General features: G+C 40.8%; 1 protein-coding gene across 1 annotated transcript in view; it reads left to right on the plus strand.

The window, feature by feature from the left end:
* The window catches only part of RHOBTB3 (Rho related BTB domain containing 3), a 59343-nt gene that overhangs the window by 43096 nt on the left and 3784 nt on the right, over positions 1 to 12463 (plus strand). The window contains exons 10-11 of the mRNA XM_065914196.1: positions 1984 to 2150; positions 8583 to 8679. Coding sequence (XP_065770268.1) covers positions 1984 to 2150; positions 8583 to 8679 — 264 coding nt within the window. The remainder of the gene's footprint in view (positions 1 to 1983; positions 2151 to 8582; positions 8680 to 12463) is intronic.

The following is a 12463-nucleotide window of genomic DNA, read 5'->3' on the forward strand; positions in this document are numbered from 1 at the left end:
CCCAGGGATAAGTTCACGTGTCTCTGCAGCACCAGCAGCACGCTGATCACTGCAGACCTCCTGAAGTGGAGGTGTTTCATGGTACTCAGCGGCCACTCCACTGCCGCAGGTTAGGGCGGAGAGCTCCCTAGAACACTGTCCTTTCATGAGGAAAATAGGGTCGGGCAGCCGCTTTTATGGCTCTGACTTCCAATTGAGGCACTTTTAAGAAATTTCAATATTCTGAGATTCCTGTGTTTATCACTCTAGCCCACAGGATGGCCTTTTTCCAACTTTTAATACTAAAAAGTCTGACTTTTATCTGACTTCTAGATTCATACTCTCCTAAAGCTGACTTATCCACAAACTTTTCTTCAGTGGTTTAGAATGCCCAGTGAACTGTAGGATTTATTTCCCTCTTCACCGGCTGGTGGCTGAGAACTGGCCGTGGCAGCTGCAGAATGGACCAGATCTTGCAGGTTCCCTGGACCTGGAGGCACTTTGGAGAAACTGCAGAATCCTTGCCACAGCCCGGGAGCCTTGGGATGCAGGCATAGGAGCCCCTTTTAACTAGTTTTTATGCTTTCACCACCAGGTGGCTCCCACTGCAGATAAAACCAGAATAAGCCCCGGTGTGTAGTCCAGGAGCCTGAGACCTTGGTTACGAGGACCGGGCCAGGCACCCTTGCCAATAGAAAAAGAAGATACACCTTTCAGACCATACCTCTCTTCAAGCTTACTGCTTTAATTTTACATTCAGAAATGTTTATTATTGAAATGTCCTAAGTTTTAAATAAGTCATGAGCCCTCTAGTGAAAAGTTTTAGAAATTCCAGGACAGAAAATTCTTTTTTTAATTGGATCAGTTCTGGTCTTGCAGCTGTCTGTAGAATATTTTGGAGCCAGTTACAGTTATTACTATTAGTGTTAGAGACTGGCTTATCATTGCCACTTAGTAAAAATGAAAGCATTGATTCGCATCAGAATGTCTGTTACTGGGTATTTTATTATTTTTGTATTGGAAAAATTGTATATTAAATATTTGACTGGATTTGGAATAATAAGGAAATTTGTTTTCTCAGTCACCCTCTCACTAGAGTAATCGAAGCTTTGGATTTTAAGTTTTATCTTACTAATAAAAAAAATGTTCAGAAAAGCAGCAATAACTAAGACAAAATACTTTAAAAATGGTAAAAGGTGAAGTGTCGGGGACAAATGAGTCAAAATGAAAAAACAGAAAGTTAACCTGGATACTGGAATATTCGCACTGGGAAACTGCAGAAGAAAAATAATCTATTTATTTTGATAAATATTTATCATACATACTATTCTTGGTTCCTTGCTACATTTAAAGAAGGACAAGAAAGAATTACATGAAAAAAATCATTCGACTTACAGAGAAGCGTTTTTAAAAAAAAAAAAAAACTAATAGAAAAACCTGGGTGACTGCCAGGGGTTTAGGGAAGGGGGAAATTTTAGTGCTTAATGGGTACAGAGTATCAGTTGAGGAAGAAGAAAGAAGTTTTGGAGAAGGGAGTGGCTGCGGTGGTTACTCACCAGTGTGAATATACTTCATGCCACTAAACTTTGCACTTAAAATTTAACGTTCTGTTTACACTTAAAACTTTTTGTTACGTTTATTTTACCACAATAAAAACCAAACAAACCTGGGGACTTAAGCCAGAAGAAAAATTGCAAGGATTTAGTACAGCTAACAGAGTTACCCCGTAGCCCTGGAGTTGATTATTAAGGGCAACGGTAGAATCTCTTTCTCTGGAGAATTAAAAACAACAGAGTCACTTCTGGGTCTGAAGCCTTGAAAGAATTCCCTTTAAAATGGAGTCCTCCTTTGGATTGCTGACTCGCCCTTCAAGGCTTTTTCTAGGCATTCTCTCCGACCCTGGATGGTGCCGTCAGCACTTTCTGGCTTTTGCTGCTGTTCTGGGGCTGGGTCAGAAAGGAGGCGGTGTCATCGCCCACTCTCTCTCTCCCTCCCTGGCCTCAGCCGGCATTTTCCAGGCCATGTGCCTCCTGATCTGCGCGGAGATGTACCAGGTGTCCCGACTACAGCACATATGTGAGCTCTTCATCATCACCCAGCTGCAGAGCATGCCGAGCCGGGAGCTGGCGTCCATGAACCTCGACATAGTCGACCTGCTCAAGAAAGCCAAGGTAATTGGCCCCTACGTTTCTGGTTGGTTGATTTTTCAAAAAAAAAAAATTACAAAAATTACATTACTTTAAACATTTTTTTCGTTTGTTTCTCAAGAGTTGCACTACCCTTAAGAACTAATGAAAATTAATGAAAAAAAAATTTGGAGAAGGAAATGGCAACCTACTCCAGTACTCTTGCCTGGAAAATCCCATGGATGGAGGAGCCTGGTAGGCTACAGTCCATGGGGTCGCAAAGAGTCGGACACAACTGAGCGACTTCACTTTCACCTTTTCACTAATGAAAATTAGTTTGGAAAGTAGGCTGCATGAGTTAAATGTGCCCTGACAACACATCTGCAGATAATTTTGGAGCGTAGTGTTTTTTGAGCAATCCTTTTCTAAGGAGATAGTGGCCAGTATGGAATTTTCCTGACTGAATGGTGGTCCTTGTTAGCGTCAGTCGTGTGTGATGTTGTATTGTTCCGTATAGGCAGTAGAGAAAATAGAACTTACCTTGAATTTCCCTCAAATGATCCCATCTTAGGATTCCTGAGAGAAAAATGGAGTCATCGTTTAGATTGCTGACTCCTTCGTGGCTTTTTCTAGGCATTCTCTTTGACACTGGGTGATTCATATATACTGATAAGAGTCGTACATACTGATAATAGATGGTTAGGCTGAACTCATTTATTTGTTCATTCATTCATTCATTCTTTCATACATCTGTTCACTTCATGAGCATGTTTTAAAGTTCTGGTTGTTTGTCGGAAGTGTTGACGAACTTCGTCAGTTCCTTCAAACATCTTTTATTGAAATGTCTCAGTGTATGAGGAGTTACTCCAGTATTCCATTGCCTGCCCTGAGACAGCCATCAGGGCACAGTGACTGATTCTGAACTTACATCAAGCTGAACCTTCTTTTTTTCACAAGAATGTATTTGGTCCATCATTACAGATGATCAGGACTTTGTGAAATGTTATCTGGCCTACACCATATTGGTTGTCCCTATCAACTTTGACATCCAGAATTAGGAAAATATGACATTTGTCTTCATCCAAGTTGCTAAGATAGAACCACATAAGGGCGCAAAGGACTGACTCTGTGACAACTAAAAGCTTACCTCCATGCTGTGTGTTAGTCGCTCAGTTGTGTCCGACTCTTTGCCGACCCCATGGACCACAGCCCGCCAGGCTCCTCTGTCTGTGGATTTCTCCAGGCAAGGACACTGGAGTGGGTTGCCATTCCTTCTCCAACCTCCATGCTGAGATGAATTCATTAATCCCTGTGTCCATTTCTGGGAATGGAAGGGAAATTCATTTAAAGCGTCTAGGTCTTCTCTTATTATCTCCATAGCTATTTTACATTTCTCTCATAATCAAGTCCTCAGATCAGATGTGTTTAATATTAGAGAAAAAACAAATTTTAAAAAAGAGAGTAACCTTTATCTCTCTTTGAAATATAGTTACATTGAGCTTGGGATTAATAGCTGTTCTCTAGATTTCAGTTAAAAATTCTTTTTTATTCTTTCTAGCATTTTCACTTTCATTTTTGATGTATCATTTTCATACATTCTAACAAGTCTTTCATACTTTTAAAAAAATGTGCACAAGCTTTGTTTTCCTTACCTTGTAGTATCCTTTTACATAGTTCATTCATAAGAGAACTTTCTGCTTGGTTGCATTGATTTCTTTAAGTGCCCCTCACACACACACACACACACACACACACACACACACACACACACGGTTCCTCATGAGAATCATTTATGACTGTATTGTCAGAAATTTTTCCTGACCTGATTTCCCTGAATGTGCAGTTTTCTGACTGTATGAGTAGTATCCTTATTTTTCCCCTTGAATTTTTAAAGCCTAAGACACCAGCTCTTCTTTAATTTTACTGTTTCTGAAGACTTTTCTGTTTGCTAGCATTAAGCCTGCATTTGCTCGTTTTCCTTTAGTCTGTTCCTGGCAGTCCCTAATTTGCCAATATGAATCTCAGAAACAGGATCAGTTTTCTTCCCAGTTCTCTTTGAAGTTCGTAGGTTGAAGTTCAGCTTTGCCAGCCAGTTCATCTGTTGGTCAGACTTTGGTTGACCTTTCCCTCATTGCTTCTTTGACTTCTGTCTTTTGGAACAATTAGACTTCTAGTGGCCCTCTGAATAATTGAAATTTCCAATCCCTCTATCATCTCTGCTGGTTTTGTATTGTATATCAGGAAAGCATCATTCACATTTAAAAAAATTTTTTTAATAGAGGAAGGGGTCACAAAGAGTTTTAGGCAGGAGACGATTACATATTTTTAAAACGTATTTGTTTATCTTGGCTGCATCGGGTCTCAGTTGCAGCTTGTGGGGTCTAGTTCTCTGACCAGGGATTGAATCCGGGCCCCATGTATTGGGAACGTGGGGTCTTAGCCACTGGACCACAAGGAAGGTCCCACATCATTCACAGTTTTGGTACAGATAAGAAGCTTTGGTATTCTCTCACTTCTGCTGGAACTTTCCTCTAACCTCTCTTAGCTCTTTACCATGATTCTACCTTTAGATTCATATATTTCCTTCAATTTGGAATCTTAACATGCAACAAAGGCTCCCCCCACCCCTTAGTCAGATCAGTTCCTTTGGATCGAGGTAGAAATGCTCTATTCCTCCTCTCCTTTAAACCTTATCTTGGCTGACTTTGGTGATTCCTATGAAGTCCTATTTACTCTCACATTAAAGTGTTAAGTTTAATTCTTACTTATGATCTGTGCATTGATATTTGACTTCTTCAAGCCACCAGTTTTGTTTCTGACAATTTCCTTGTATATTTGGGGTGGGGTGAGGGAGGTACTTTCTCCATCATTACTATTCTTCACAGGGCTGTTAAATGCGGTAACATTTGCTTTATGGTATTTTTTTAAATGTCTTTAAAAATTCCATTATTTATTTCAGTTTAAACTGTCCTCTTGAGTCAGCACATATTCTTCCCCAAATGTAGTTTTTCCAGTGGGATGCATTTCATTTCTTGCCAAGAGCCCATAACTATAAAATCTTAAATCTTATTCAAACATAAAATTCTGCCCTTGAACCATGTTTTTTATAGCCAGCTATTCATTTCTGTGATCTCCCTCTCTTAAAGTCACAGCCTATAGGCAGTGTTCTAATCAGCAAAAACATAAAGTGAAAAAAGATTGTTAAAATGTGATGTAGTATTAGATGAACTATAAAGTCTCTTATAATTCAAAAATTCCAATTTTGTATAATTAAAATCAGGGCTTCCCTGGTGGCTCCGCAGCAGAGATTCCACCTGTCAATGCAGGAGACACGGATTCAGTATCTGGGTCAGGAAGATCTCCTGGAGGAAAAAGTGGCAACCCGTTCCAGTATTCTTGCCCAGAAAATCCCATGGGCAGAGGAGCCTAGCAGGCTATAGTCCATGGAGTCGCAAAGAGTCGGACTCAACTTAGCAACTGAACAAAATAGTTAAAATCAGAGGGACGTTTGAATTTACGTGTTAAAATATTCCCACATTATGACTTAAAAAGAGCGATACTTGAGTTTCTTCCTTAAGATCTGAGATTACAGATCTGTTTTCAGTGTAGTATTACTTATTGCTTACATGGGCTTCCCTGATGGCTCAGACGGTAAGGAGTCTGCCTGCAATGCAGGAGACCCAGCTTTGATCTCTGGGTTGGAAAGATCTCCTAGAAAAGAGAAGCTCCCTTCAGTTCAGTTCAGTTCAGTCTCTCAGTTGTGTCCAACTCTTTGCGACCCCATGGACTGCAGCACGCCAGGCCTCCCTGTCCATCACCAACTGCCCGAGTCTACCCAAACCCATGTCAGGACACTCAAAAATAGTATATAAACAGGAATACTGGAGTGGGTAGCCATTCTCTTCTCTTTAAGAAAATTGGGGCTTCCATGAAAGCTCAGTTGGTAAAGAATTCACCTGCAATTCGGGATAGCCTGGGTTGATTCCTAGCTTGGGAAGATCCACTGGAGAAGGGATAGGCTACCCACTCCAGTATTCTTGGGCTTCCCTTGTGACTCAGCTCGTAAAGAATCTGCCTGCAATGTGGGAGACCTGGGTTCGATCCCTGGGTTGGGAGGATCCCCTGGAGAAGGGAAAGGCTACCCACTCCAGTATTCTGGCCTGGAGAATTCCATGGACTACAGTCCGTAGGGTCGCAAAGAGTCAGACACAACAGCAAGTTTCACTTAAGAGAGCTATTAATATATTTTGCCCAAGTCAGTCAGTTCAGTTACTCAGTCATGTCCAACTCTTTGTGACCCCACGGACTGCAGTACACCAGGCCTCCCTGTCCATCACCAGCTCCTGGAACTTGCTCAAACTTATGTCCATCGAGTCCGTGATGCCATCCAACCATCTCATCCTCTGTCATCCCCTTCTCTGCCTGCCTTCAGTCTTTGCCAGCATCAGGGTCTTTTCCAGTGAGTCAGTTCTTTGCATCAGGTGGCCAAAGTATTGGAATTTCAGTTTCAGCATCAGTCCTTCCAATGAACATTCAGGACTGATTTCCTTTAGGATGGACTGGCTGGATCTCCTTGCAAACTGAAGGAGTTTCTAGCCTAAAGGTAGAAACAATCTAAATGTTTATCAATAGGTAAATGAATTGAGCAGATGTGATATATGCAGTGAAATATTACTCAGCCTTAAAAAGGAGTGAAGTTTGTATATATTGTGACATGTGTGTGTGTGCGCACATTCAGTCATGTTTGACTCTTTGCAATCTCATGGACAGTAGCCCAACAGGCTCCTCTGTCGATGGAATTTTCCAGGCAAGAATACTACAGTGGGTTGCCATTTCCTCCTCTAGGGGATCTTCCCGACCCAGGAATCAAACCTGGGTCTCTTGCATCTCCTAAACTGACAGGCCAGTAGTGTCACCTGGGAAACCCGTGTGTGTGTGTGTGAATTGGAGTATAGTTGCTTTGCAGTGTTGTAGTTTCTTCCTTACGACAGTGTGAATCAGGTATATGTGTCTATATCTCTCTTTCCCTCTTGAGCCTCTGTCCCACCCACACCCCACCCCACCTAGGTCATCACAGAGCACCAACCTGAGCTTCCCGTGGTACATAGCAGCTTCCATATGGTAGCGTGTCTATGTCAGTCCTAATCTCCCAATTCATCTCAACCTTCTCTTCCCCCATGTGTCCATGTCTGTTCTCTACATCTTCGTCTTTATTCCTGCCCTGCAAATAGCTTCATCAGTACCATTTTTCTAGATTTCATATATATGCTTTAATGTATGATGTTTGATTTTTTCTCTAACTTACTTCACTGTGTATGACAGACTAGATTCATCCATATCATTGCCAATGACCCAGTTTTGTTCCTTAAAAAGTAATGAAGTTTTAATGCATGCTGCAACATGGATGAACCTCGGGGACCTTATACTAAGTAGAATAAATCAGGCAGAAAAGAGACAAACAGTACATAATTTTGTATAACCTATATGAGCTCCCTGGAATAGCCAAACTCATAGAAAATAGAATAGTGATTACCAGAGACTAGGGGTAGGAGAAAAGGAGAGTTATTGTTTAACAAGTACAGAGTTTCCGTTTGGGATGAGAAAAAATTTCTGAAAATAGATAGTGGTGCTGGTTGCACAGTGATATGAATATATGTAATGCCAACAAATTGTACACTTAAAGGTGGTTAAAATGGTAAGTTTCATGTGACGTATATTTTACCACAGTAATACTGAAAGAACTAGACTCATGTTCCAAAGTTGCCTGTCAGCAGGTTATACTGTAATCTGAATTGCATGATTGGATGGATTAGTCATGGATTGGAGGTGTCAAGGTGATGACGTTATGGCCAAGTTTCTGAGTTTCCCTTTTATCAGCTGTTGGAACTCAGGATGATAAATGTGCTGGAAATCCTGCTCAGTACAACATACATGCCAGTTATAAGCAGCTATCCATCCATAACCTCATAGAAACACTTACATGTTGAAACCCATACCCTTAGATCAATGACATCTCCTCCTCAGAATATGCTTTGGTTTTCTCTGCAGGTAAATTTGTTGAGATATGGCCAAGTGTATGCCTTTGTTAACCCTAATCATCTCTCTGCTACACACATATTAGTTCATGAAGGCCTTGACCTTAGATGAAAAGCTTAAATGAAAATCCTCAAGAATCTCCAGTAGACTTTGTTACCCACAGATGTAGTCATGTATCTGCTTAAAAGCCTTTAAGCTCCTGTGGCCACCGTAACTGTTTCTTCATTTGATTTGGTTTCTTCCTTGATGTGATTTTATTATGATTTGTTAATAAGGCTCCCTTTTCCTGCCTGCTGTCAGATGGGCTGAAAGCTGCATCATGTACAGACACATTAAACATGGAATTGGGCCCTCCGTGAATTCTCCTCCATTGCCTCGATTGTGTCATCATGTTGATGGTCATTATGTACAGTATTGTTTTACTTTGCATTTTTCTTGCAGTTTCACCACTCTGATTGCCTCTCAACCTGGCTGCTTCATTTCATCGCCACTAACTACCTCATCTTCAGTCAAAAGCCTGAATTTCAGGATCTTTCAGGTAGATCGCTAATTAATGTTTTTGGGGAAAAATGATACTCTGTTTTCTTAGATTTGAGACATAATTTGTAGGAATAGTAGTTTTTAAAAAATAAGTCAGTGTGAGACATTCCTTTTAAGTATGCAGTGTGGTAATTGAGGATACTTACAGTAACCTGTGTTTCATAAGAAGCTAGACCTGTGTTGCATAAGACATTTTCTAATGCTGGTTTCATAGCTCCCATCCATTTTTAAGTGCTTTTTGTGTGTGTGTGTGAATTAGATAAAGTGGCCTCCCATGGTATTTGGTTGTGATAAATGAGATTTGGTTTTAACCATCTAAGTCAGAAGCGACATTTAAATAGTTCAGCATTTTAAGTTCTCTTCTTATAAAGAAAAATTCATCCCGACTTGGTACTGATTATCTCCCGTCTTTGTATTCATCCATCATATTATTTGGCAATAACAATTTTTCACTGATCAAAGAGCGTTGCAAAATTTACTGAGCAAAGAGTATACTTAATGTGATCTTTTAAGGTCAATTATAGAGATGAAAAACAATCAAACGGTGAGCTTCTGAGTGCTGCATAAGAGCAAAGAAAATGAAAATAGAAGAGTCATCAAGGTAGTCAGTTTAGATACAGTGGTTCGCTTATGTTATTGCCTAAAAAAGAGTCAAGGAACAATCAAGTTATTGATAAAAAGGAGAAGGTAAAGATCTCCCAGTCAAGTAGTTTCAAAGGCTAAGCAGAGAAAACTCCCCGGCAGTGGCTAAAGGTCTTGGGAGGTGGGCGGGAGTGGGGTGGGAGGGAGCGGGAGGGGCCAGAGCTTGTGGTTGAACTCCTGCCAGCCACCTTCATCCAGAGTACTTCCCTTTTACCTGCGGAGATCTTAGAATTCTATGTAAAAATTGGCTTGTAAGAGAGAATCTGATGCTAGAGGAGGTGGACCTCTCTTGTTTTCATTCGCCTATTCATTGCATAGTTAGGGAAACCAAGAAACACACAGTCAGTTTTGGGCAGATGTATTTAGCCAGTCAGCACACATTGGGGGCCTGTTGGGAGCCTCTTTCCACAGAATGTGCAAGAACCAGAATTCATTCTTAAACATAAGGCATACATCCCCTTACTGTTAGTAGGGGGCATTCTTACACAGTTATTCTTTAATCAGGCAATTAAAAATGAAATGAATGGACATTTTGATTTTAGGGCCACCTTCATTATGCTACCTTAACTCACCTTCATTCATGAAAGACAAGATAATTTTCCGATTATTGTTCTGTGTAGATGTGTGATACGCGTGTGCTTCCTAGGTGGCGCTAGCAGTAAAGAACATGCCTGCCAAAGCAGGAGACTTAATGAGAGATGTGGGTTCAATCCCTGGGTCAGGAAGATCCCCTGGAGGAGGGCATGGCAACCCACTCCAGTATTCTTGCCTGGAGAATCCCATGGACAGAGGAGCCTGGCGGGCTACAGACCATGGGTCACAAAGAGTTGGACATGGCTGACTGACTGAGCATGCACACACAGGATACCCATGGAGTACTGTTGCAACCTAGGGAGAAAGATGTTCTCTGAGTCCTTTGAGTTATTCATTTTTATTCCATTTTATTACTTATACAATTGCCTATTAAGCATGTTATGACCACCTGGCATAGTGAGAAGCAGGACTCCAGGGTGTAATTTGAGAAGGCAGGGTAAGAAAATGAGACTATGTCAGTGACTGTCTCATGTTCCTTTGATGGAAATAAAAATAGTATCCTGAGTGCTCTGATTCAGTGGTGCCTGTTCACATCCAGGACCTGTTGTGATATGTTCTCTTGGGCAGAGGAAAAAAAAAAAAAAGTCCCTGTGTATAAGGGAGAAGTTGATGGCCTATATCAGCGGTCACAAATTGGCAAGTCTGTGGGTTGAATGTAACTTGCCCGAGGATCTTATTTCGAGCACATGGTATTATAAATTCTTTTAGTGTCAACATTTAAACATTGTAACATGTCGCATTTTTAAGAATTGAAATTTCTGGCTTCTTTTGAAAAGTTGGAAGATCTGGTGCTTCTGGGCCCATCTTCCAAGCTGGCAACACCCTGAAACGGAGCATGACCGCACATGTGCCCGACACAGTGCCACAGCCTCCTCTTCCCAGATGCCTGACTCTTGGCCCACTTCACGTGGGCCCTTGAGATTGAAAGGCTTCATGTCACAGTCCCTTTACAGCTTACTTAAAGAATGGCTTATTTTCAGCCTCAAAAATTATCAGATTATTTTTGGAATTATAAGAAATGTTTTCCCTTAACTAGGGATTTTTCTTCATTAGAGGTGTTTAGAAATTGAAAAGTGAGACTGGAAAAGACCTTGTGTTAATGCTACTGCCGATACATCATAACTCAGTGAAAGAGCTCATTAAATACTAGGTGTATTTTACATACCAGATTCATATGAAAGCAAACAGCAGTGCACAGGAATATGTTACTCTCGGCACTTATGGATTCATTATTCTGTTTAATTTATCTCAGTGTTATGTTTTATATTGTAACAGGTTTTTTGGTCTTGTTTTGATTTTTGCTGGCTACCAGAGCTCATCTACAATAAATTTTTTCTCTCTTTAATGTTAACTGAGGGAGCAGTCTTAAATGTACAATTGATTTCCCTGAGCAGCTAGGCCCCGCAGCCTGGATCAGGACCTTGCTAATCCAAATTAAAATAGATGGGATCAAACAGTAGATGGAGAAATGGAAACTGGCATAGCAGAAGGAAACCTAAATGCCCACAGAAGGGAATACTAATGAGAAACAAGCTGATCCAGTCAGCAGAATACTGTAAAGCCTTCAAAATTCGTGGGACCTGGTATTTCAGAAAGCAGAATGAGATTTGGGGCTGAAAGCCACAGAGCTTGAATGCTTCTGCTGCATTCTGTCCCACCCAGGCAGGGAGCTGCTCCCTCGCCATCACAAGAATTGGGGGTGTATTCCTGGAAAAGTTGAGCCAAAAAAGCTAGAGAATCATAAGCTCAGAGTATAGCTGAGGTTGGGGCAAGGAGCTGGACTGAAAACATAGGGATTATGTGAAAGTGCACACGTTATGCAGTAAGCCTCCGGCCTCCTTCCCATCTCCGGCTTCTAGAGTTTTGGCAGCCAGGTATTTGACTCCCACCTAGACTCTTCACCAGGCAGCAAGTCCTGCCCATGCCCCAGAGATTTCCAAACAGCTTTCTAGCATTTCACTTTTAAATATGAAGAGATTAACTGAGGATCAACTGGTATCTGAGGCACATCTTTCCAATGGGAAAGATGAATACCAAAACAAAATGAAGAAAAATGGAAGAGAAGGAATTTATAGGAACAAAGAGTAGAAGGAAATCTTAAAAAAAAACAAACCTGTAATTAATATCCACAAAGAATAAGAGATACATGTTTGTAAAGATAGAATGTTATAAAAGAGAAACAGCATTCATAGAGACCAGGTGTAGAATAATGGTGGGGGGATGTGGGGGACGGGGGACAAGGCGATGATGTTTGATGGGTGTAGAGTTTTAGTTTTGCAGGATGAAAAGAGTTCTGGAGATTGGTTGACAACCATGTGAATGTACATAACACGACTGAACCGTACACTTTAAAATAGTTAAGATGGTAAACTTTATATTACATGTGTTTTAGCATAATTAAAGAAAACGATAAAAGAATAAGAAGTTGCTCTTTAAAATTAGGATAGCAAAAAAAAAAAAAAAAAACTGTAACAGAACAACCAAACAACTAAATAAATAAATGAGTAGAAAGATCAAGGTAAGGAAATCTCCTAGAAAGTAGAACA

Source organism: Muntiacus reevesi, chromosome 1, assembly GCF_963930625.1.
Source record: "Muntiacus reevesi chromosome 1, mMunRee1.1, whole genome shotgun sequence".
NCBI classification, from domain to species: Eukaryota; Metazoa; Chordata; class Mammalia; order Artiodactyla; family Cervidae; genus Muntiacus; species Muntiacus reevesi.